General features: G+C 37.9%; 3 protein-coding genes across 6 annotated transcripts; 1 reads left to right on the forward strand and 2 right to left on the reverse strand.

Annotated features, from left to right (window-relative positions):
- Positions 1–4,204: 4,204 nt before the first annotated feature.
- On the forward strand, positions 4,205–11,649 carry LOC121643369 (N-acetyllactosaminide beta-1,3-N-acetylglucosaminyltransferase 2-like). Its single transcript, XM_041990746.1, has 2 exons — positions 4,205–4,379; positions 8,497–11,649. Exon 2 carries the CDS (start codon positions 8,501–8,503, stop codon positions 9,911–9,913), a length of 1,413 nt encoding a protein of 470 aa, XP_041846680.1. The 5' UTR covers positions 4,205–4,379; positions 8,497–8,500; the 3' UTR covers positions 9,914–11,649.
- A 766-nt stretch (positions 11,650–12,415) lies between these two features.
- eif1ad (eukaryotic translation initiation factor 1A domain containing) lies at positions 12,416–17,808 on the reverse strand. 3 transcript variants are annotated; one of them, XM_041990750.1, is made up of 5 exons: positions 17,674–17,808; positions 16,889–17,007; positions 16,648–16,756; positions 14,410–14,518; positions 12,416–14,323 (listed from the first exon to the last, which is right to left on the reverse strand). In XM_041990750.1, exons 2-5 carry the CDS (start codon positions 16,973–16,975, stop codon positions 14,092–14,094), a joined length of 537 nt encoding a protein of 178 aa, XP_041846684.1. In that variant the 5' UTR covers positions 16,976–17,007; positions 17,674–17,808; the 3' UTR covers positions 12,416–14,091. The 3 variants fall into 3 exon arrangements, with proteins under 3 accessions (XP_041846684.1, XP_041846683.1, XP_041846682.1); XM_041990749.1 differs by having other exon boundaries at positions 17,648–17,808; XM_041990748.1 differs by lacking the exon at positions 17,674–17,808 and adding an exon at positions 17,472–17,626.
- A 781-nt stretch (positions 17,809–18,589) lies between these two features.
- On the reverse strand, positions 18,590–25,661 carry ctsf (cathepsin F). Of its 2 annotated transcripts, none has more exons than XM_041991256.1 (14): positions 25,285–25,661; positions 24,490–24,600; positions 24,012–24,093; positions 23,079–23,140; positions 22,799–22,871; positions 22,435–22,548; positions 22,136–22,284; positions 21,949–22,045; positions 20,424–20,504; positions 20,154–20,273; positions 19,999–20,063; positions 19,659–19,749; positions 19,449–19,507; positions 18,590–19,221 (listed from the first exon to the last, which is right to left on the reverse strand). In XM_041991256.1, the coding sequence occupies exons 1-14, from the start codon at positions 25,531–25,533 to the stop codon at positions 19,147–19,149; spliced, it is 1,428 nt and encodes a 475-aa protein (XP_041847190.1). In that variant the 5' UTR covers positions 25,534–25,661; the 3' UTR covers positions 18,590–19,146. The 2 variants fall into 2 exon arrangements, with proteins under 2 accessions (XP_041847190.1, XP_041847189.1); XM_041991255.1 differs by having other exon boundaries at positions 23,079–23,143; positions 25,285–25,659.
- Positions 25,662–25,945: the final 284 nt, after the last annotated feature.

Raw genomic sequence — 25,945 nt, forward strand, 5'->3', positions numbered from 1 at the left:
TTCCCCTGCAAGAAACAAAAGGAATCTAGGAAACTTTGCCTGCACTGTGCAGTACCCAGGTATTTATTTCACAGTCACACTGGTTCAATTTTTGGCTAAAGATGTACTGAATCGATTTGAAGTCACTGAACCATTTTGGATTGTATCGTTCTAAATGAACCGCTGTCATCCATGAATTGTATCAGCAACCATGAATCATGATATGCTAAGAATAGCTGAGATCTGCACAGATGCTCATGTCCAGATAGGAACCCTCTTGGGTAATTGATTATGTGATATAGTGTACTGTTGTGGTGTAAATGCTGTAACATTGATTGAGGTAATATCAAATAATGTATTTTCTCATTTTGCAGACCTAAACAAAGGCAAATTCAGGGCCCTGTGTATTCAACACAGTCTGTATGTGTGGCATGGTGCCAAAAATCTGTCCAAGAAAATAGCTGCTGTAAGTTCAGTTAGTTAGTCACATTATTGTGTATGTGCATTTATGAGAAATACACGTAATGTGACGTGAGAGATGTCTTAACATTTTTTTTCTTTATTCAAAACAGTAACAGTAAACATTTGCATTGGCTTCTGCTTCAAACAAAGAACTTGCTGTTTTATAGGAATAGGGTTAATCCTTCATTTTTCAATAAATCGGGTTAATTGTAATTCTATGATTTGTCCTTGTGTTCATCTTTTCAAGGCAGCAAAAGTCAAAGGACAGTCTGTTCTCCCCGCCTGGTTGAAAGACTTTGTCAACCATTTCTGGTGGTGCTGCAAGACAGCAGACAAGACTGAACAGTTTCCTGTAAGCTTATAAGACATTGATTTTAGCCACAGCTGTGAGTATGATACAAGTTGTTTTGATCGACTTTCAGTCATGTGTTTCCTTGTCTTGCTGGTTTTCTAGGCAGGGACTTTGGATTGGCATATATATATATATATATATATATATATAGAGATAGATAGATAGATAGATAGATAGATAGATAGATAGATAGATAGATAGATAGATAGATAGATATAAAATTAAACTTTGTTATACAGAATATCAAACTATGGAAACTAAACTTTGATATTCCGTATGTCAAAGTTGAATTTATATAGTGTTGTCTCGTGAAAAGATATACTAAAATATTTGCAAAAATGTGAGGGGTGTACTCACTTATGTGAGATACTGTATATGAAATCACTACTTGTCATCCAAGATGATTTCCATGGCAGCACACACGGTCGCAGCAGCTCACAGCTCTCCACTTCAGTGCTCTTTTTGTTGTTCTTGTACTTCTTTCTTGTCTGCTCCTCACTTCCTCCCCCACCTTCCTTTTTTTCACTATTTATGAAAAATAGCTCAGCAGGTAGAGCGGTCGTCTTGTAGTCTGAGGGTTCCCGGTTCCATCCTTGGCCAAGTCGAGTTCATGTCAAGGTGTCCTTGACCAAGACACCGAACCCCAAATTGTTCCTAATGGGTTGTGGTTGAGCGCCTTGCATGGCAGCTTCAGCTATCAGTGTGTGAATGTGTGTATGAATGGGTGAATGTGATAATTTAAATAGCTTTGGGTATCATTCCAGGTACAGTAAAGCTCTATATAAATACTGACCATTTACCATTTATTCTGTGTCTATGTTGTCTGTTTTTACACTGACACTGGTGAGTCATTTAATGTCATTGTACTTGTATATAGTGACAATAAAAGGTCATCTATTCTATTATATTCTTTTCATTTGCAGGATTTGGTCTCCACGCTGCCGAGGACATGGAGTGACAGCAGCACATCAAAGGTGAAACCATTTCTCCATGCCAGGTTTAATTCATCACTTGAAATCCAAACATCCTTACTGGTATGCTGAGTATGAGAATGCCTCCGAGCACAACCACTCCATTTTTGAAGGCAAAAGAGATTACACAAAAGACTATGGAATTCATTGCCTTGAATCATCAGCCGTTCAGCAGCTGCACTTGTTTGCACTTTGTTGTAGTACTCCTACAGAGAAATTTTTATTTTATTCTTAATTTTATTTCATGTTTTAATTTATTATTGTGCATTGTTGGAATGTGCTAAATAAATATTTTCATTATTTTGTAAGTGATTTGTTCTGTGAAATATTGCTATTAATTTATACAACTGCAATGCCTTGATTTTAATGAGGTTAATACACATCATTGGTGCAACGGGGGAAGGCACTGAGCAGCAATGACTCCGCCCACAACTCAGAGACAAATTGCTAATGACCTACTGGTCCTCTGCAGAGTCCTGAATAAGGGCACAGGTTTTGTGATTTTTGCCAAAACTTCATAATCACAATTTAAAGACCACTGACAACATTTTAAGTAGTTCCAAATAAGCCTTGGAGTGGGTCTTTAAATGATGAGGTTTCAGAGCGCACTACTCGGTTGCTTGCATTACATTAGCGCATTACATTAGATGGGAGTTATTCTTACAGATTGGGGCTTTAAAAGCTCCTTTTGACTTAGAAACCACCTCTTCCAGTTTTATCATGATGCAGCAAAGCAGCCAATCAGGAGGACTCTGTCTCAACAACCTGTGATTGGTTGAAATTGTGGCACAATTTTACAACTGCAGCAATTTGCACAAGCGTATTGACAAAACTAATTAGACGGTTTACTGGCAGTGTGTGCACATATGGCAAGCCAAAAGGGCCAAAATTCGCCACTCAATTGGCGCGTTTGTAATAAAATGGAGGAAAAAAATGCTGTTTTGTGGTGAAAAACAGCATTTAAAGCACCATTTTATGTGGCAAAACAGCATAAAATATGTAGTTAAATGCCGAAAAAACAACGTTCTTGGTGGTCGTTAATTGGTGGTTTTGCGATGCTCAATTCATTGTAATGTTCATTGTAAAGCGATGTTCATTACAACGACATAGTCTAGACCAGCTAGGACTATTATGTCCTCTACTGATCCAAAAGGTTAGTAATCTTTGTTCCCAGAGCCCTGTTGACCTTTAACAAACACTGAAAATGGAATTTCAAAGTTCTTGATGAAATACACACACACACACACACACACACACACACACACACACACACACACACACATATATATATATATATATATATATATATATATATATCCTAAATGGAGTAACACAACCACAGTGGTGGTTAAATATTGAGGGAAATATTACCTGAATGTACAAAAAAAAGTCCCCAATGATCTGATGATCTGATCTCCTTAATGATAAAACACCACGTTCCTGTATGAAAATAAACAATAATTTGAAAATGTAGTATTACAATTAGTACCTTTGTCATACCATTGATATGACCATTCATCTGGGTTACCCGCCACGTTACAATTCACTGGTGAGTCATTCCTGTTTTAAAGTTTTCTGAGGTTTTCTTTGGTTTTTGTTTTCTTTGTTTTTTCATGCATGTCAACACATATCACTTTCTTTGTTTCTGTCTCACCTGATGAGTGCATGCATCGTGGTGTCAAGAAAATCATGCCAAATGATGTCACAGCATAGGAACCTTTTAATGATCCCGATCAACAGGTACTGCAGCTCCTGCAGAAAGAAAGAACCTGTTCACAACATGCCTGACCAGTTCTTGTAAAATACCTCCAAGCCGTTATGTTATAGCTGCCAGATGGCTGATTGACAGAGTAACCGTCTTTTTATTTGACATTTATATAAACCTAAATAGTTATTTTTTGCTTTATGTTAGCATGGTGAAACACAGCAGCCTCTGAATTAGTTAATGAAGCAGAAGAATCTCAGCGTTTCTGAGTAAAGTAAACCTGAGAGAACTCAAGTCGATAAGCTAAGCTGCTTTATGGGACAGCTGCCTGAAGTCACAAGGCAGAATTTGCATTCTTTTTTCAAGACTTGTGTTCATTGGTGAGCAAAATGATCGGCTCAGACAGAGACAAAAGGAAGACTTTACAAGCTTTCTGCCTGTTTTACAGCTACATATATATCCAGCCTTGTGTTACACCTGGTCTGTTTCTCTTTCTGCTGTTTTTTAAAGCTAAGGTAGATACATCAGCAGTTCAATGCATCATAAATGTTAGTTTTGCATTTTAGTCATCCTTTCTTACAGGTCCTGTTTTTTAAGCACCTGTTTGTTGTTGACTCCACCTTTGCTCACGAAAGCATAATAGAGGATGTTGTGGTTGCTCTCAGCTTGCCAGTGGGCATATTCCTCCTGTGCACACTCCCCTGTCTTTGTTGAGCCAGATTTAATTCACAACAGCCTCACCACCATACACGTCTTTTTTTTGACTCTCTGTATTACACCGTGGCTTCTTTTTTACTTCATGATAGAGGCAGAATTTTATTTTACTTATGCTGATGTATGCTGGTGGTATGCTGGAATTCCACTAAACGGAGTAACATTTGGTAAATAAGGGAGCTTTCATTTAAAACAGGTAAGCAGATGCATGTCTCTTTTTTAATTTAACATTTTAAAGGTAGACGGTATAGTCATGTCCAGTCATTTCACCCAGTAAGTTTATTGTAATTAGCATGTTGGTTTTGTAGACTAGCATTATTCCTTAATTCTTTAATAATGTTACAGATTTTCCAAGCTTAAATGATAAACTCTATGACTCTAAGGATGGTTGACGAAAACAGTCTTACTAAGAAGTCATGTGCTTGGCATATTTGAGGATGTGAGTCATTGCATTCAGTCTTTATTACACAGGTGGAGTTTTTCCACTCTGTTACTTATTTGTAGAATAAGTTGTCAGCTCTGATGATGTAATTTAATGATCAGGATGGTCATATGTGTCCACTGAAACAGCATAATGCACAACTTGTTTGCCAGCTTTTAGTCTTTTTATTCTTTCACCTCTCACTTGTATTTTTATTGTTTCTGTTGTGACTCCACCTGGGTTTACATCAGAGCCAACATACACTAGCAAGAAAAAAGTTGTGAACTTAAGAAAATAAGGCAACCAGATGCTAAAGGTACGAAAGATGGTTAGTCAAAGCAGAACTTTAACAAAGTTGTGACGGATATTGAGGTCTACTCACGTCTTTAAACTTATGTTAAGTTGAAAATATCTCTAACTAGCAGTCCAACTTAATATTTTAATTTACCACCAGGAAGTCTGTATTAAATACTTCAAATAACCCTTTAAATCATCTTATTTATTTAGAACAATTAAACATTTAATTGCAGAATCACTGTAGACAAATTCAAGGACATAATGAATTATACCAGCTAACAAGCTGTTCTTTAGGGCTTGAACCCTGGCTGAGCAGTAGTTCAGGTTCATAAACACCTATTTCAAAAATGAGCTTCAAGTCCTTTGAATTGTTTATGTTTAGCATGAGGCAAACCTGTACCTATACGGGTATCTGAGTGCTTTAACACAGACTTCCTGGGCTGCATGGTGGTGTGGTGGTTAGCACTGTTGTCTTACAACAAGAAGGGTCCTGCTTTGGACTCATCCTTTTTGTGTGAATGGTTGTTTTTCTCTATGTGTTGGCCCTGTGGTGGACTGGTGACATGTCTAGCCTGTATTATACCCTCTTAACACAAACCCAGAAATCCTTAGTTGAATTTACTCAAAAAAAGCTTTACAGCTGGTTGCCTTACTTTTTTATTTCACTCAGCTTAAACTACTTTTTTTTACAGTGCACACACCAAAATCTTATTCAGCAAACATTTTTTATTGAACTTTGATACTCTTTCAACCCAAACAGAAAGTTTTCATTCAGGTTTTCCGTATTTTAAGCCCTGGATGTACGGTGCAACGTGTTAAAAATTAGAGGAGACAATGAAGCCTGTAATTATTTTACCCCAGAATTCTCTACTTTAACCCAAAACATTTTATTCTCAATTATTTTCTTTAAAGAAAAAAATTACCGACCACTCTGTTTCATAGCAAATTATCTGCTACATTGGCCCCCAACAGATAGACCTTAGATTTATCGATGCTATTCAGTAACACCAAAAAGTGTGAGTAGATGGCTGAAGTAATCAATCCGTATGCAGTGATCTTAAAGGGAACTGGTCTGATGGGGTCTAGATGCCAACAGTAAATAAATAAAACAAGCCTTGTTTGTATTTTTGCATAAATAAAATGTTTCTTTCACAAATCATGCATTTGTAGAATAATTCAGTCCAGATTTGAAAGTCCTAAAATTGTTTTAGCGCTGGGCTAGGTTAGTGTTTTATTGTGTTGTGACGACAGTCACTTTAGGTTATGGGCCTGCTGCTTTTGTTTGGTTATAGTTTCCTCACCGAGTTGCGGTTGTGTCTGTGTGTGCACTCGGTGAGTATTTGGTATAGGTTTTGGTTTGTTTCTTTCTGCAGGTCCGCTAACCCCAGCTCATCTTTATTTTGTTTTACAGGTTGTCCATCACTTTTCACGGGAATTGTAAATAAATGCGCTTTCATTTTAATTTACCACCTGTCCACGCCTTGTTCTTTGTTGCGCCCTTCCATACCCCTGAGTCGGGTCGTAACACTCAGTTTTTAAGCAGGACCTGGTCTAAGCCTCTTGGACCTTCAGGTGCCGTACGATGCAGACCCCTGGCGTAAATCCGGCAGATTTACATTTCTATCAACCCCAAGGGCTTATGTATGAAATAAATTCATAAAAAACGAAAACAAAGGACATTTTTGCTTTCATTTTAGTTTGTTTTAGTTCTTTTTGTAAGCACACAATACAGTTTTAGCTAGTTTTTGTTTCTTTTTATTCTCATTTTTATTTTATTTCAGTTAACATTTAACGAGTATGTTTTATTAATTCTAATTTTCTTTTTTTTCGTTAGTTTTAGTTAACTATAATAACTATAATAATCACACAGGAAGAGATTTTTTTTTTTTTAAATAATCAACAGATTGCAGTAGATCAAACTCCAGTCTTTTGGGTCGGATCGGTTAGATTGGTACACTTATGGAAGGGTTCCAACAAAGTAGGATGGGTCGAGTTGGATATTAGGGTACCCTTCCCAGTTTTTGTGTGGTTTCCCATTGGTGGAAACTGGGCTTAATGTGCTCTGGGTCCCCAAAAGAAAGAAAAATCCCATAATATGACCTTAATTTGCATTTGACAAATAAAATGATGATGAAAGATGCCAGACTAATTCAAGTCCTGCATTAATCTGTTTTTGTAAATTTATTAGAATATTAAGGTTGACATATTTCGTTTAGATCAGGATTCAGGTCCCCAGTTTATAACTTGGCTAAAATACATTTGGCAGCAATAACAGCCTCACATCTTTGTTGAAGTGAATTTACAATCCCGGTCAGCTGAGGACTTGCACGGTTTTCAAAAATCGTTGTGATTGTTCATGTGATGTCCTGTTCCAGGTTGCTGCCATACTGAAATGTGAACATTTGCCACAGCATGCTTTTGGCTGTAGGGGTCAATTATTCAGTCAACCAAATAAAGCCCTGTTTCCACCAAAGTTTTCACGGCTCAGTTCAGGACAAGTCAGAACACATGCTTTTTGTTTTTCCTCAGGCAAAAACTGGAAGGGTGCTAGAATATCTGATCCAAGCATCATACTTTTGGGGATTCTTATGTTGGGGTCCCAATCAAACTGATCCTAAAGGGTGGAGCTTGAAACATTACAATCCGTTGATTGGTCAAAAGAACTGTCACTTCCTGTGAGACTCAGCAACAAAAACAAAACAGGAACAGCTCTATGATCATGTTTAAGTATACAGTGGATGCCAGGAGGAAAGAACACAAGCTGCTGGATGTCCACCATGCTCCTCCATTTCTTAGTAGCAGTCTTCTTTGTCATAATTCAAGAAAATGCAACAGAGGTCAGGGTTTACCAAACCAAACCACACCAAACCGTCCTGCCCTGAGCTGGACCCCTTGGTGGAAATGAGACTTACTGTAGCAGCAAAGAAAGAAGCCTTACCGACAAACTAAACAAAACTGCGCAAAAAAATTAAAGGTCCCATATTATACATTTTTTCTACAATCTCATATGGGTGTCAGAGGTCCAACAACATTGTTTTCAAAGTGTATTACCCTAAATTCAGCCTTGGCCCTTCATTCCAGCCATTCCAAAAGTGGCTCTAGTGAGCTCTAATGAGAACGGGCTGTTTCTGTGTCTGAACCTTTAAATGTTCATGGGTGGTGTCTGTCCACACCCCTCTCTGGTAAAGGATCTTTCACAGAGCTTTCACTGGCGCCCGCTCTGTGATTTCAGAGAGCAGGCTCAGCTAGCTGAGAGGGCAGATCAATGACAGTATCTATTACTGGGTGGAGTGGTTATTTCCTTTCGTGAGGTCACAAAAGGAAAAATCTCAGACTCAACCGTCTGAGAACACATTCGCTAAAATGTGGAGCAAGCAAGTGAGAGAGGAGACAGAATTTTCTCATTTTTGGGCCTCATACACAGGCTATGAGGACACATATGTGGACATTTCTAAAGGTTTTAAAATCTTTAGAAAGTGAATTTTGCACAATATGGGACCTTTAAGAAACATTGCGATCTCTTCCAAGTTCTACATTCCAAGAATGGATGTTTCTTTCATTTCAATGGACTAACATATTGTTTATGCTTTTTCAGCTGCATGGCTCGACGTTGGTGTCGCTTGCGGACCATCCTGATCTGTATCTGCACACCGTGCTTCTGCCTGGCACTGCTAATCATCTACATTTCTGTCATGATATCTTTAACCCTGAACCCCCACACATCACAGGGTACAACCATAGTTTACTATGTTGGAGAAATTAATCATTTTGTGGCCCCAGGAACTTTAAATAAAGATGGTTTTTCCACAATCCCTAAAACCTTCTGGGAGGACAACCTGAAGGGGAGTGGCCTTTGGAATCAGTTTCAAAAGACAATCGACCGCCATTTTAATCCAATCCTGAACCCCAACAAAGCCATAGACAGATCAGCAAGAAGTTACTTTGATGATTTCTTACTGAATCAGGGTTTCTCTGAAGTTACTGTCATGGATAACATGAGGAATACGTTTGACAATTTTCCTCAAGAGATACAACAGTTTGTAACCTACATGCAAAGAAGGGACTACCCCATTCTCATCCAGCCAGATGGAGTATGCGGAGCTAAGGCAAGGCTTGAGAAGAAGCGGCCTCTGCTTCTCTTTGCCATCAAAACAGGAGAATTTAACTTTAAGAACCGCCAAGCCATTCGACAGACGTGGGGACGGGCGGGATGGGTGGCGGGAGAGAAGAGAAATGGCAGCAACAAGGAAGTACTTGGAGGGTATGTTCGCAGGGTGTTCTTGATAGGCAAAGAGGACACTGGAGAAATGGGTGCACATGTGTCTGATTTACTCACGATGGAGAGTAAAACCTATGGAGACATTCTGCAATGGGACTTTAAAGATACGTTTTTCAATCTCACCCTGAAGGATGTGCTCTTGTGGAGGTGGTTCTCGCGCCACTGCAATCAGGTACATTTCGTCTTAAAGGGAGACGATGACGTCTTTGTTAACACCCCAAAGTTGATCACCTATCTTCAGGAACAGCTTAAGAAGCCACAAGCAAAAAGTACCATGGAAGACTTCATGGTTGGAGATGTTATAGGAGCCGGCATGCCAAACCGAGTCAAGAAATCCAAGTACTTTATCCCAGATACCTTCTACAGCGGGCTTTATCCCATGTATGCAGGCGGGGGAGGAGTGGTTTACTCAGGCCTGTTGGCCAAACGGCTACACAAGATATCTAAGACAGTTCACTTGTTTCCCATCGACGATGTCTATGTGGGGATGTGCATGTACCGGCTCAATGCTCTCCCTGTCCACCACCCTGCTTTCCTCACGTTTGACTTCTCTGAAGAAGAAGGACAACAGCTGTGTATATACCACACCATCCTGTTGGTGCACAAACGAACCCCCGAACAGCTAGTTAGCCTGTGGGCTGACTTGAAGAAGACGTGGACGCAGTGTCAGAATGTCCATCTGAGGGGTGTGGATGATAAAAAAGTCACCCAAGAAAATCTGGCCAAATCATAGCAGTAAACCTAACCAAGAACTCTAAAGGCTTATTTATGGTCAACGATAAATACACATATGCACTCTCCATCCTCTGTGTTCATTTTGTGCCCATTTCAGTACATTTCAGAGCTTGCGGATGTGTACCCAGACAACGTAGTACCCACGGAAGTCATGGGGGCAGTGTTGCACAGTATAGCTCATATGTGACCAGTGAAAAGAACAAAGAAGAAGTCACAAACTCTTTAACAGCTGTAAATACCACCACCATCTACTGTGCTGCCACATTTTATGTCTTTTTTTTTTGTTTGTTTGTTTTGCATAATCTCCTCCACTGTCACCATGTTTGCTGTCGACAAATCCAGCAGTTTTGTGTGTTGCATTATCTTGCGGTGTTGAAATTACTGCAGGGATGAGTCCTAATTATCATGTGTCAACATGGACGGCGGCATGGATATCTGGACAGATGACATCAGACAGTGATTCACGGTTATTGATGAGTGTATGTTATCTGGTAATTTTAAACGTATTCTGTTTCAGTGCATTAATGTAAACTATTATTCATCTGATGGAAACCGATTTTAATAACTGACAGTATAAAACACAAATCTGTTATATGCTTCAAGCGTTGTCAAACATAGCAGTCCATGTACTCCCACGCACACTTTATGTCGACAAGGTAAACCTCCACTAGAGGGCAGTGCAGAGATCACTTCCAAGTTCTAACAGTTTCAATCATTAGCGAACATGGTGAAGTTTTCTGTTCCTAGCAAGGTAAGATCATAAATGTGTAGTTTTGTAAACATTCGCACAGTCTTCTTTTAAAAAGTTCTATCATTTCTGTTTTTCTCTTCGTCGACTTTGTTTTCTTCTTTGTTCATTTCACTGGTCACACATGAGCTATACTGCTCAACACTGCCCCCAGGATTTCTGGTGGTGCTCCTCTGTTTGCTACATCTGGAAACACACCCATAAGGGCTCAGAAAATGGACCAAATTACACTCATTAACAGAAGTCAGACCTATAGCTCCGTATCCATCTTTAGAGTAGAATAGCGCATACGTGGGTCTTAAGACTTTTGAAGGATGCTTTTGACCTCTCTCAAAGTTATGACAGTGCTGAACTTTAATTTGCATCTATTATCTGTGTTCATCAAGCAATGGCTTGGTAAAAACTCAAGGTCCACCAAAATGCCAACAGCATGAAGCTAGATAATCATCTACTGACCTCAGGTTGTGTTTTACTATCATACATGTGGATTAATAATATTACTGTTGGGATAATGATGCATTTAATTTAAATCTTATTTAATGCTGTACTAGCCAATTTGATACTGATACTCGTAACATGACTGTTCTTTTTTAAAAGTCACCTAACCCATCAACACAAATGGCCCAGCTCAGTTGTGCTTCTGCTGTTTATTACATATTTGAATCTTCTGTTAACCAATGGGGAGACGTGTCAGTATTTTGGATTCAATGTCATATCAGCATGTTGGAGATACTGGTTGATAAAGGGTTAAAAAATATAAAAAGTCTACATTACATTAGTTTTAGACATTTATGGTTGTAATTGTTACATGAGGATAAATATGGTTAATGTGGGTTTCATTTTAAAAGTTTTATACCTGAAAAAAGCATGAAGGCTTATATAAGAGCTGCCACGATGACATGATGTGGTGGTATTTATTTATATTTATTTTTCCAGCTGTACTAAGATGAATAAAGCTGCTTTTGTGAATGCTGGGTTTGTTTCTTGCCGTGTTAGCCTTTACTTGATTTCTTTTATCTTGTCTGTAGACCTAAACAAATATAAAAACATCTTGATCTGTTTTATTTCTAAAATTATATCCACTTTTTAAAAAAATCCATTAAAGTTCAGCATCTCCTGCTTCCTTATTCTAATTTGCACAAAATTGGTGTTTCCCTTTGTGAGCATACACACAATGGCAATTTTAAATCGGGTAGTCTGGGGTATCACCTCAGTTCTGATTGATAGTTTATCATCATGGGAAACAAAATAATCTTCAGTCTTCTTATTTTTATTAGCAATTTTTCATCACTATTTCTTTTTTAAATTTTTGTTTTACCCCCTTAATGTCTGAATTGATTTAAAATTATATTAAAAAAGTAAACAAAGGAAAGAAATGAAAATAAAAAGACTGAAATAAAATATACTCCATCCATTATCTGTACATTGAGGTCGCGGGGAAGCTGCTGACCCAGCATTTAGCAAGTGAGAGGCAGGTACACCTGGACAGGTCGCCAGTCCATCGCAGGGTCAACACAGAGAGACAAACAACCACACACACACTCGCTCCTAGGGAGAATTTAGAGTGACCAAACAACCTAACATGAATCGCTTTGGATGGTGGCAGGAAGCTGGAGAACCTGGAGAGAACCCACCACACCACCATGCAGCCCTGGGTATAAAATACTATTAAACATAAAATAAATTAAGAAAAATAAGTAAATTGAATAGTTAGATGAAATCAAATGAAAGAAAAAGTTGAGATGAGTAGCATCGTTCTGTCTTTTCATGTTTTGTTTTTCCCATAATACACTTGGGGTTGCTTTTACACATCTAAAAGTTATATTAATTAAATAGAGTAAAAACATGAAATATAAATCTGTGTTGTCTCAATTAACAGCTGGAAGTGACAACTAATGTTAAACATTTTGTTCAAGAGAAGCGATGTTTCATACGTAGCAGACTGGTATGTGAAATATGAGTGGACTCAGTACGACGATGGTGGGGTTTGATGGGGTTTGAGGGTTTGGATAAAAACAGATCCACACTTCAGTCAGAAAATTCCAGCAGCTGCAAGCACAGCTGGACTTCTGTTAACTGGTTGATTGTTGGTCTTTCTGTTTGTACTCTGCAACACAAGTCATGTTTAAAGCCTTTCTTTCCACTGTGAGATAAATTACTTTTTGCCTTTGTAAATTCAATTAACTCTTTTTCAAAGTTCATATCTTTTATAGTCTTTTGTTTTTGGAATTGGGTTTCCAAACCACCAGGATTCTGGAGTTAACAATGATCCTGCTGGATATTGCAGACAGTAGAATCTGTTGACTGACTTCACACACCACCTTGTCTTATCTGGGCCACACCACTGAAAATCTCCCGGATATTACCACTGCACACACATACTTAGAGCTTAGCCACGAGGAGTTTCTTGGTTTTGAAAGCCTTTTTTAAAAAAAAAAAACAGCTAAGGACAAAACCAGAAGAACTGGACATTCATCCTGTCCTGAAGAGGTTATAACACCAGTGTTTCAGTAATCCACCAAGTCAAACCTTTTGTCAGTTTCAACCATTGCACATTTTTCTGGGCCAGTGCTTTTCTTCGCGATTTAGCAATACATCAACTATTGTGTAAAAACAAACGTCACCATGCTTCAACCTGCGCATGAAAGAGGTCATTACTAATGCATTGCACCAAAATAAGCTTATAATTATTCTTCAGCCCTGCCCTGAAACATGTCTGATGAACTAAAGCTCCCCCAATGCCTGGAAAGAGAGATACAGTGCACAGAAATCTTGCTTAACTGGCTTCACTGACATTGCAACTCTCAGCATGAAGGTAAAACGCTGAGCTTTAAGCTTGATTACGTTACATGTTTGTTTTCATATCAATGGCTGTAATTATACCAGCGGTTTCCAGAGGAAAGAGCTGCTTGAACGCAAAAAAACAGGATTATCAGCATTACAAAAAGCCCAAACCTGCAGCTGACGATGCAGCGCCGGTGAAACTGAAGCAAATTACAGTCTCTCAACAGTAATCAAAACTCATCTGACAACTGTTTAAAAAAAGCAAACAAAATCAAACATGACTGGGATTAAATTTACACATTAATTACAACAAAAAGCTCCTGCAGTGATGCATTTGCAGATCTATTTTGTGAGGATGAATAGAAAAAGCACCACTCAGTAAATGTACTGTATTTGTTATAAGCTGCCAACAGGAGTCTGAAGAGAACAGAAATGCTTCCAGTATTTTATGTGTAAATCTCTGTTCCATTTTGACACAACAGATAGTTTTAGGGATCGTGTGTAAACAGAATTAACAGACTCATGTGGCCAGCTGTTACATGAAAATCAACATCTGTAATCATTAAATCAGTCAGAGGAGGAAAGGGCTGCATCGGATTCACAGCTCAAGCTCTCGATTGTCCTTCTCCATGCACCAACCATGATCACTTTTCTGTCCTTTCCTCTTCCTCATCGTCGTCTTCCTCGCTGTCCTCCTCTTCACTTTGACTATACTGGTAGTTACAGCGGTTGGTGTTTACAAAGAGGTCGCTCTCATCGTCTTCAGAGTCGCTACCTTCCTCTTCTTCTTGGGCTTTGTTCTCTGTCCCCTCTTCTTTTTCCTGCTGTTTGTTCGTCTTGTGCTGCAGCGACTGCTCCTCCATGAATCCCTCTGGCCTGGAGGCAGTTAAAGAAAAAGACCCCATGAATTAAAGCACTTGTGTAGGATGTGTCTTTGAGTGTGTGTTTGTGTTTCTACCCACCAAAGCTGTTGTTTCTGCAAGTGCTGAACATGATCTTTGTAGAGAATAAAGCTTATCTCTGCCTTCACCTTCTCTCCTTCCTCAATGGGATCCACAATCACATAGTCACCTGAGGAATGAAAGCATGATGTTTAACATCAAATACAAGCAAATAAGACAAAAGGCCATGTTGGCCCACGTGATGGTGGAACACTGATTTATAGTGCTTGCCCACAGCAGCAGTACGCAAACAATCAACAGCCTCATATGGTGGAAAAAAAACAGCAGGAAATTACCCATTTCCCTTATGCTACAGACCAGAGGTGTCAAACATATGGCCCGCAGGCCAAATACGGCACGCCAGAGGGTCCAATCTGGCCCGAAAAATGACATAGAAGATTTAAACTGCAATTATTTTAATAAAAGTAACAAAAATTTCTCATTCTCTACTTGAATGTAAAACATTTTTAAGACAGGGGGGTAACATGTTCTATCTTTTTGAATTAATAGATCTGACTTCAGTTTGTATGATGAGGTGAGTAAGTTCAGGTGGTCAGGATTACTTCACACATGTGGAAATGTACACGTATGTAAGGTATTTTAAATGTATCTACATTATTTATTTTATTTTGGGGGATTTTGTAGATCCATTATGATTTATAAGTTGTAATGCACATGTAAATAAGTACATCTGTAAAATAAAATGAATAAATCCTATTTTAAAATTAAATAATATACAACATTAAAAAAATATTAATATAGAATATATATTAAAAAAATTTTTATATTAAATTTAAAACATTTATAAAAAGTATTAACATTTTATAATACAAAATTTATTACATTTGAAAGGAAATTGATAAAATTGAATTAATAAGATTTCTATAAATAAGATTTGTATAAATGACAAACTGAGGTAAAATATTATTGAAACTGCACTTATTTTCTTCAAAATATTTCAGTTTGCTTATATTCATTAATTTTCTATAATGCTGATTTAAATTTCGTGTCACAGGGAAGCTGGAGTCTTTCCCAGTGATTTGCAGGCGGGGCGCTGGGTACACCCTGGACAGGTCCCCAGTCTGTCGCAGGACCAACACAAACCAGTGACACTGTTGCTGTGAGGCATCCGTGCGAACCACCACACCACCATGCAGCCCTGTTTGTTTATAATAATTTCTAAAAGACTAACTCATTAAATGTAAACCTCTTAATGATGTGATGGTACGTCACTAAAAGGGGAAAAAGTGGAGTTTTCATTTGAGGTTATCATGCTGTTGTTTTACTGGTCCGGCCCACTTGAGATCAAATTGTGCTGTATTTGGCCCCTGAACTGAAATAAGTTTGCACCCCTGTTATAGAACAAACATGATGTTAGTTTTGTGCCTCACAAAATGCAATTAATTAAAACAGACACTGCACCACAGTCATGTTATAGTGTAAATAAATTTGCTTTAAATGGAAATGAAAAATATTTGTTTGCAAATCTAGCTGCTGTGTTTGCTGTTTAACTGAAAGATATAAAAACAACTGTTTCCCCATTTCAACCAATGTGACTATATGACTGCATCCGCAGGGTGCAAACAAAAGGAAAACAGTAAGAAAAGTGAGGGTATTTTTGCACAATTATGCAGGTGTTTATCACAAGCTAATTTAATGGGAAACCAAAGTGTTTGTTTACAAATAGAAACATTTTTGTTTGTTTATTTGGTGTTAAAAAAATGTTGTTTACAAAACCAGAAATGTAGTTTCTGAATACAAAGGCTTTCCTAGAAAATCCAGCAGTTTAGTTTTATTTTCTCAAATACAATAAACCCCCAGTTGTTTGCATATCCAAAAAATGTTGCTTGCTGAATTCTGACAGATATCAGCCTCCATCAGCAAAAACGTAATGTTGAGGCATCATAGTTGTTTAAAGCAGAAGATCGTCCAGATTACTTTTATTAATAAAAAAATCTTACAGCTTTCAGTGCAGATCCCAACAGCAAACTAAACTTCTGGATTATTAAGCAAGAACTGCTAAATTACTTGCAATAAAATTTTGTTTCAGGTACAGTTTTGCTCACTTATTTATTTTCTGGTCATAAACTTGACTGTCATGCCACTAAATAGCAGCGATATGCTATTTACAGACCACAAAATGTAGCAGCAAATCAAAATAAACCCATGCCACCAGGACAAGGGTACACCCATCATTCATTTTTTAAATGTTGATGCTTGATTATTACTTTAAAGCAAATATCTCTCTCTCTCAGGTACCTCTCTTTATCCAGATGTTCTTCCGAAACTTGGTAGGCATGCTCACCAGGAAGGTCTCACCCTGGGCTGTGATGACTTCATGAAGGTTGTTACCACGGCTACCAATAACCTGGGAGAGGACACAGTTAAAGAAAGGAGAGGAAATAAGTTTTTATAGTCATTTGTTTGTTTACTTGCTATTAGTATGACTTTTGTTAATATCATACTAATGGCTATCTTGCAGATAACTTTCAAAGTTTACCTTCACGATCCACTGGTTTTCTGTAGGAATGACAAAGTCTCCAAGAACTTCCTTGACAACGTGTTTGCGTTTGGTGGCCTGTGACATTATAAATGGCAGATTAGTGGTTCCTTCGCCAGCTGAAAAAGAAGACAGAAGATGGTCAAAGAGCTGTGAGAATGTTAGATCTACTGCTATTGCTTAGTAAAGAATAAAAATTAATTAAGTAAAAGTAGTTTGTCTCATACTACATTACATGAAAGTGTTCTAAAGATTTTACCATAATATAGAGGACATCTCAGGTGAACTAACACAAATGCATACATTTCTCTTATACAACAGTTACATAATATAGATAATGCTAATAGTAGACAAATGTTAAATCTATATTCAAATTTGGTACTGTGTCCATATAAATGATCAGATACACGTTATTTGTAAAACATTATCTAAGTCAGTCTAATTACAAACATAAAAATGCAATTCGGCCCACAATCCGATGGGTCACACAGAAGATGCTACACCTGTAAACAGTGACGCACGAGACTCTGAGGTAACAAGCTAGCTTAAGTCACCAAAGTCGCTCATTTTGCTTACTCCCTACTTTTAGACATGACTTTTGCTGCTGAAACGCTTTCCATTGTCCCCTGGGGCTAGTTATCTACGAACAGCGGAAATATATTTGATTCTTAATTCGTTTTTATACTAACCTAGCTAGACGGGCTAACATTTGCTATCTTAAAACATTCTCACAACCATATTGGGAGGTTACTTTATTACCCTGAAAGTCAGAAAGAAGCACTAACGATTTCCTTATGAAGCGGAATATGTTTTTAAGGAGTAGCAAGAAACTCCTTCGGGGAAAAAAAAGTTATACGGAAACTAAAATGCTAAACCAAATGCACTCGTGTTTCTTTTAAACACGCTGGTACAAAAGCAACTGGAACACTTCCGGTATCTCACTGTCAAAATCTATTTCCTGTTGGTTGAAAAGCCACATAAACACCGCAGAACAACTTTTAAAATAAAGATGAAAATATTACATTTAAATTCTGTCGCTTAAACATCACTAATATGTGATGTTTAATTATGGTGATGAATTATATTAATGCTAAATATTTGTTTCTAAACTCAACTAATAACGAGGTTAGTTCTTCCAGGGTTTTACATTTGCATTCTGGGAAATTGAGTTCATTCTCAATTTGAGCAACATTCAAGATCACCAACATTTAAATAGGCTCCCATAAGTGTCCACGGCCCTTTTGTTTTCATGAAAATACACCATAATGCTGGATGAAAAATATTGTTACGTTTTTTTTTTTAATGGAGAGAAAATTAACTCAGTATCAATGACTGTGTGTGTGAGTGTGTGTGTGTGTAATAAATACTTTGTAAACTGTATAAATCAGTTTTTGCATAACTTTGGGTACTTGCAAATCGATCTTCAAATACACAGACATCCAGAAATTACACACACAAAATAATTACACTTGCACAATTAAAAAATTCACAAACCTTAGCTTTTTAAACACATTTTTCCTTTTTTCTTTCCTTTTAGCTTTCATTTAGTTGTAAAAGGAGTGCAGAAATGTTCATGAAAGAGGACATTGCATATATGTCATAAACAATATGTTGACAATTTAGCTGATTCATTTTTTGAATGCAAATCATAAATTAAGACTTTTTTAAAACCCTTGAAGGACGATTTAATTAAACACAAGATGGGATTTCACAATCTTTATTCAACCACCATTCAGTGTTTACTTCAACAGCAGCAGGTACAATTGCACTGCAGTTTGTAGTAATGTGCAGACCACAGTAAAGCCAAAATCTTTTCCTTCTAGAAAAAAAAACTCTTTTAAAGATATTATATTTGCACACACTCATAAGTCTTCTGAGAAAACTGACTAGACAAGAATCTAACTTCAATACCAAGAGTGGGCTCAGTAATTGTTAGCAGAGATGAGGTACAACCAATTACACACAGAGTTATAATGATAACAAAATAAAACATCCGCGTAAGTTTAAAATAATCTAAAACTTCAGTTTCACATAAAAGCTAGCTTCATTAGAGCTGGTTTGTTAATGTGATGGTGAGGTGTGAGGCATGAAAGTAAAATACACGTTTGGTTTAACGGAACAGAAGCATCAGTAGGACTTTATATGTCTGACATTGATCTGTGTGTATTCTGTGTGAGTGGTGTTGAGCTGGGGCCAGCTGGTGGCTGCATGTAGTATGGAAATGTGTAAGAGCTTGAAAATAAGTTTGAGTTGGCAGTTTAGTTGACTACAGCAGATGAGCACATCTTGTTGATGCCACATGCATTGGAGCCCCTGTACAGGTAGTAATAACCCTGTAAAAGAGAAAAACAAGCTATAAATGAATGTTTATTTAACATGCTTTCACATTAAATCTTTAAAATTAAAGCAATATAAAACTAAACTGTAGTTGATTTCTACAGTTTAGTGCAACACAACAGAGATCCATGACCAAAGAGTTGAAACATTTGTTACGGTCCATCTATTTTAATTTAACAGTGTTTTCAAGAACATATACACTCAGTTAAATACCACGTCCTACCTGCTCTCCATAATCTTCCCCCCAACTGTTTTTGATGGCCCAGAATGGGATACCTTTACCTGAAATCACAGTAACCATCATTTAACAAACATCCTTGTCTTCATGCTGAGAAATACAACAAATAAACATGTAAATCGTTTCCTTTTCAGGGGCAAAAGTGGATTTAAAAAAAAAAGAAAAAAAGAGCATAAACAGGAAAATAATACATACGTTCTCCGTATCCAACCAGCAGCACAGCGTGATCAATCATCCAGGGGTTACAGAAGATCTTCAAGGGGTGAGACACACCCTTTCTATAAAACTAAAATAACAACAAAGACTATTAAAATGAATTAAGTGTGGCAATTTGGATGTTTATAATAATGGCATAAATTAAAAGCATCTTGATGTCTTTTTTTTTTGAGGATGGTGAAACTTCAGTCACCGCAGGAGTGAACAAAATCAAAACCTTGCTAAGCAGGTTAAAAAGCTAAATTCAAAGCACAGAACCTAAGAGTAATATTAACATAGAAAGAATAAGAGATATATTTAGATTGACAGATTTGCTCACCTGCATGGCAAAAGCATTCAGAGCAACAGAGATTGGCCCATTCTCGGCCAACCAGGCTGCAATCTCTGAGGAGAAGAAGAAAAAAAGAAATCCATAAAGATGTGCCTGTTTTCTCAGCACAGTTTCACTAAGCTCACCGGGTTTTGACCGCTCACCCGTCTCATCTTTGGACAGCTCCACGGAGCTGTTGATGTAGGCGGCCACCTTCCTGTTGCTGAAGTCACACTTCTGTTTGCGACCGGTGTAGGAGTAGTCTGTTTCAGTCTCCAAACCACCTTAAACACACATGGAGGCAAGGAATTTTTAAAGTTTGCACTTGGCAGTCCTCTGATGAAAAGAATTTATCCTACAGGATATATATTATAAACGTCTATTTTTCATTATAAGCACAAGTTTGATAAAGCTGGATTTTGTCAGCTTCTTACCGAGCTTCTCAATAGATTCGTAAGCATTTGATGGCAGTCCTCCTCTGCATGCCTGATCCAGCCCGTCACAGTCAACCAGTTCTGTAAACGATGGATCAATGTCAATCAAACAATGACGTGTTTGGACTGGTAATCTGATTTTTTTTCACTTCTGGAGAAAGTCGCCAATTTATGTTTTCTAAGAGCCAAAATGACACTTTGGATCATTTAGTATGCAGCCATTATATATAAATATTTTTAAATACATGTGTAAAATGTGTACACGCCTTCTTTCCTTGCGACCAGACTGGTGCCACATACACAGCCCGGCCAAAACGAAAGTCACACACTAATATTTCGTTAGACTGCATTTACCTTTGAACCCGTCACAGATTCGCTGTGGTATTGTTTCAATAAGGTTCTGTAGTGTCGCGGGATTTATTTCCGTCCAGAGTTGCATTAATTTTTCACAAAGATCTTGTATTGATGATAGGAGAGTCGGATGCTAGATAAAGCCTTCTCCAGCACATCCCAAAGATTCCCAATTGGGTTCAGGTCTGGACTCTCAGGAGGCCTGTCCATGTGTGAAAATGATGTCTCCGGTTCCCTGAACCACTGTTTCACAGTCTGAGCCCCATGAATCCTGGTGTTGTCACTTTGGAATATGGTCATGCCATCAGGGAAGATGGAATAACCTGCTCATTCAGTATATTTAGGTAGTCAGCTGACTTCATTCTTTGGGCACATGATGTTGCTGAACCTAGACCTGGACCTGGACATGAGCAACTGCATTGTTCCAATAATCCTCACTGATCAGTGGTTTTCTTATGGCTACACAGCTGTTCAGTCCCAGTCCCTTAGGTTCCCATCACATTGTTCATGTGGAAATGTTCTTACTTTAACTAATGAACATATGAAGTTCCTCTGCTGCGTTTTATGATCTGAATTCACCAAACGTTTAAATCATCGCCACCATTCAGGACCTAATTTCCCGACCACATTTCTTCCTGGAAGACGATGGTTCCCCACTATCCTTGCAGTTTTTAATAATGTGCTGGACAGTTTTTAACCCAGTCTGTGTAGTTTCAGTATCTCCTTTGATGTTTAGTTTAGTCAATAGTTTGACCCTCTGAAACAGACCACAGGATGTGTCTTCTGACACGGTGGTTTAAGAAATGATAAGATTCTCATTCTATCAGTTAGGGTTAAATAACCAGCTAAAACATAATCATCCATGCAGTAATTATCCAATGGAGGCTCTTACAAATTTAATTAACTTAAATCTATTTGGTGATTTCTGTTTTGGGAAGGGGAGTATAGTTTCTTCAAACTGTAATCAAGTGATTTAAGTTCAACTGTTACCAGGTATTTAACTTCTTATCTCTAATCTGGACAAAACAAAAAGAAGAAAATGTGCACTTTAGCCTACAGTGTACATATTGTACACACATTTAGCTTAAAGAAAAGTAAAATAGGTTTTTACTGACTGGACTGAAAAAGAGAATGAGAGGGTCTGTGGAAGCTTGGATTGGTGCATGTGTGTTACCTTGTTCAGAAAGGGACAATAAAGTTCCATTTTTCAGGAACCACTGGCCCTCAATGTTTCCTGTGACAGAAAATGCCCAGCAAGATCCACACATGCCCTGCAACACACACACACACACACACACTGATCAGCATAAATATGCAGCAGGAATCAGTTATTCCTCATGAAGTCTTCTGGTTGTTAGCACCTGGTTCTTAACAGGACTGACAGCTCCATGGTCCCTCCAATCCCAGCTGTCAGGGGCAGGGTCTTTGGCAGGATAAGCCTGTTTCATTGGTTGATAGAGAGTCCATTGACTCAGGAGCGGGTTCAGGTATGTGGAGCGAAACTCCTCCTCTGAAGAAACGCAGAGAGAGAGCAGTTAACAACTTCTGTGTTGTTAAAGAGGAAACATCTGGAGCCAAGCTGAGGCAACACGTGAAAAGCAGAAGATGCATTTGCTCATCTGGAACTGTGAAAAACACAAGCGCACGCACGGTCACACACCAGTTAGGTCGCTGAACTTGGTGACTCCGTACTCAGCTGACCCTTGATCCAAAGACTGGAGCTTCTCGGCCATCTTCAGGTTCTTGTGGAAGACTCGCAAACGACGGTCGGCCTCTGACATTAAAACACAGACTTAAAATCACAACACTGTCCTCTGGGTTCATGTTTACATTGACAACATATATATATATATATATATATATATATATATATATATATATATATATATATATATATATATAGATCAAATTGTGCTGTATGTGGTCCCTAAACTAAACTGAGTTTGACACCCCTGATATAAAGTGTTCAGTTGCTAAAAGGACTGTTCTGTACAATGTCTCGTTTGTATGCGTGAAGTACTCACCCTCCTGGCTGCTGTACACCTTATTGTACTTAACCATGAACTCTTTGAACTGGCCCAGCAGCTCTACAGACTCCTGACAGATAAACAGACAAAAAAACAAATTAATAAATAAAACAGAATCAGTAAGAAAACCTTATCCCCTCTCATCTTTGGTTCAGAATGAGAGGAACAGTTCACACAGCAAATGGAGGGCTGGAGCATATGAAAAGTAGATAAGATGACAGAACTTATCAGCATTTTGTTGTCAGGCCTGTTATTGATCTGATTAGATTACTTTTACCTCCAGAGGCTGGCTGGTGGACACATCCTCCACCTTGTTGGTCTCTTCTACTTCAGCATCAACTGCTAAAAGAAACATTAAAGAACATGTTTTCAGTGGGAATGTACCTAGAACTTTATTTGTTTACTCACAACTCACAATTTTAAACAATAAATCACATAAATATTATATTCAACAGGATTTTTACATGATTTACTGAAATCACATAGGTAATGCTTCAGCAGAGAAGCACCTTTAATAAGATAGCTAATATTGGATATAGACCATCACCTTTTGCCTCATTCATCGCTTTGATTGGTGTAACTTTCCAACCATGAGTAAATATTAGAGTTACATAACATGAAGGTCAGATTAAACAAACAAACCTATGCACAAACTGGCTGCTTGTCAAGGTCAGAGCTGATCAATCAAAATAAGATTATTTTCTATAAAGTATGGCTGTGCAAAAGTCTTTAACCATCCTTCATATTGCTATATATTTTCCAGAAAATGGTGAATGGGTGATTTGATGTATCAAAACATGAAAAAGATAAATATAAATACTCTTTATAAAGGTGAAAAACACCACATTCTTCTGAAAAGGACAGGTACAAGGACTAGACACGGGATGTAGTTTTTGAGACCATTTTTAAAAAGGTACAAGAAAGTCTGGTTCCTTTGGAAGCAAAATGTAAATAAAGTATTTTTACACTGTACTGATAATTAATTGGTTTAATTTAGGATTTTAATGAAAAGACCACAACACCGAAACCAGTGGATCAGCAATGATTATAGCTTTGTCTATACTTGCTTAGATAAGATAAAGGAGCAAGGCAAAACAGAAAAATACTGAGTCCTCGCTGTGGCAGGACAAATTTAAAAAAAAAGAAGAAGAAGAAACTGCTGATTCTTAAAAGTTAGGCCAGTTTTTCTGCTTTCATGCTGCTGACAGACCTTTTGGTTGACACTTCTGTTTTAGCAGGGTTGAGGAGCCCTGCCATGGAATGTCCCATACTTCAAACAAGCATACTTCTGTCTGAAAATGTAAATATGACACAGAAATGAGACATATCATATAACAACTTTAATCTAGAAAATAAGTGGTTTATCACCTTGCAGGCCAAATGAAGAATAATCAGACAGAACAAGCTTTCAGAGAAAAACTGGAGCAAAGTAACTGAAAAAAGTAGTTCATGCCAGACTTGTAAATGACTGCATGCAGGCATGACGCCTAAGCGTTTAACTTGAGTTAAAGTCATGTCACAAGACCTTATGATTAGCGACATTCCCGCTAAATAAATATACTCTGCAGGAAAAATAAATGAATAAATAACTAATTTATCTGTGAAAATGGATAATTCATGACCGTACTAGCAGGTATTTTTCTCTGTGTGGATTAAACTCTTATCTGTCTTAAAAGTAGAAATCCTACCTTGAGTTGCTGTGACTCAGGATAGAAGTCACATGTCCTGAGCATGGCAGATTTCTTACACTGGGTGTTGCTCAGTTCCACTGTTAAAGTGTAGCGGATTCCCTTCACAAGCTGAAAAACAGATAAATACTTAGGATTGTTTTTACAGACACATTAATAAAAAAAACTACTTTTATTTGCACAGTGAGCATTTATTTGAATTTATATTCATGTCTATTGACTCAAATTAATATTGGTTTCTTTATTATTATTATTATTATTATTATTATTATTATTGTTGTTGTTATTATTTTAATCAAACATGCTTCTTTGGCTGGATGGAGAATCCAGTGGCGATGGGCCCCTCGCACACAGATGGATAAAGGTACGTCCGGTTAAAATGAAAACGTTACCATATTGCGGGGAATTTATATGGAATATAAACTTGAATGACAAAATAACAAAACCCTAAACTTGAAACAAACAAATAAGGATTAATCGACTGTCTGTGAAAGTGTTTTTAAGCGTAGATAAATCTTTTACAGAATCTAACAAACGCTTGCAAGCATGCTGTTTATGCTATTAATTTGAAAGCAAGACACGTGATTTCCGGTCTGACATTAGCTAATTCTGGCTAACATGACGCAGCTTCAATTGTCTACTTCCAACATGTTGTTTACAAAGAATTGAACATTCAGTAACTGACGCTTTATTCTTTTAGTCGGTAAATAACTAATTTCCTCTAAATATACCACTGTCCTATGACAATGTTAAAAATGACACATTGAACTAACATAACCCTTTGATTCGGTTTACCTGTTTAGTAGCAGAGATTAACCGGCTGACTCTGCGGAGGTGCATGGCGTTGGAGCCCCGGTTGTACCTTTCCTCTGCGAAAAGCATAGCCTTTTTCAATCCCGGGTCGGACTCGTGCAGACGGATAGGAGACCCGGGTGGCCCGAATAGTGGCCGGTCGAGGTCTTCACCAAGCCCGAGCACTGAGCCCACTGCGGCGGCTAGGGCCAGCCACAGGATTAGCGGACAGTAAAGGAATCTGAACACCATATTGGCCCCTCTGTGTTGTCAAAAACAAAAAGGACAAGTGTTCAGTCTGCGCCCAGATAAAAAGCGCACTGTTTGTTTTTCTTTAAATAAAATCGATATTAGGTTAACTGCAGTGGTTATACAATAGTCACATCCTTGTTGCCAAACAAATGGGACTGCAAGTAGGCGGGGACTGAGCGCATTAACGGGAGGGGGTTGTTAAAGAGACGTTACATAGATGTACCCACACTGCCGATACTGTGGTCAAAAATAACCGGCCATATGATCGGATATTCATGGTATGTAAAGAAATTGTTAGTTAATATACTTGACATTTTTTACTAAACAAATGAATGCAGGTAAACTATAAGTTCTGATACTATAAATTCCCACTAAAACAACGACAAATCATTGTAAGCAGTCAGATATAATG

The sequence above is a fragment of the Melanotaenia boesemani genome, chromosome 7 (genome assembly GCF_017639745.1).
Source record: "Melanotaenia boesemani isolate fMelBoe1 chromosome 7, fMelBoe1.pri, whole genome shotgun sequence".
Classification (NCBI taxonomy): domain Eukaryota; kingdom Metazoa; phylum Chordata; class Actinopteri; order Atheriniformes; family Melanotaeniidae; genus Melanotaenia; species Melanotaenia boesemani.

Bases quoted from the DNA above. Each gene is read 5' to 3' on its own strand.
- LOC121643369 (XM_041990746.1), top strand. From the start codon at position 8,501: ATGGCTCGACGTTGGTGTCGCTTGCGGACCATCCTGATCTGTATCTGC.
- eif1ad (XM_041990748.1), bottom strand. From the start codon at position 17,508: ATGGAAAGCGTTTCAGCAGCAAAAGTCATGTCTAAAA. The intron at 17,008-17,471 runs GTAGGGAGTAAG...CTTCTTTTTCAG, and splicing joins AGCAAAAGTCATGTCTAAAA to CTGGCGAAGGAACCACTAAT. The intron at 14,324-14,409 runs GTGGGTAGAAAC...AACTGCCTCCAG, and splicing joins TTGCAGAAACAACAGCTTTG to GCCAGAGGGATTCATGGAGG.
- ctsf (XM_041991255.1), bottom strand. From the start codon at position 25,533: ATGGTGTTCAGATTCCTTTACTGTCCGCTAATCCTGTGGCTGGCCCTA. The intron at 20,274-20,423 runs GTAAGAAGCTGA...TGTGTGTTTAAG, and splicing joins CGAATCTATTGAGAAGCTCG to GTGGTTTGGAGACTGAAACA. The intron at 19,508-19,658 runs GTATGTATTATT...CTGTGATTTCAG, and splicing joins GCTGGTTGGATACGGAGAAC to GTAAAGGTATCCCATTCTGG.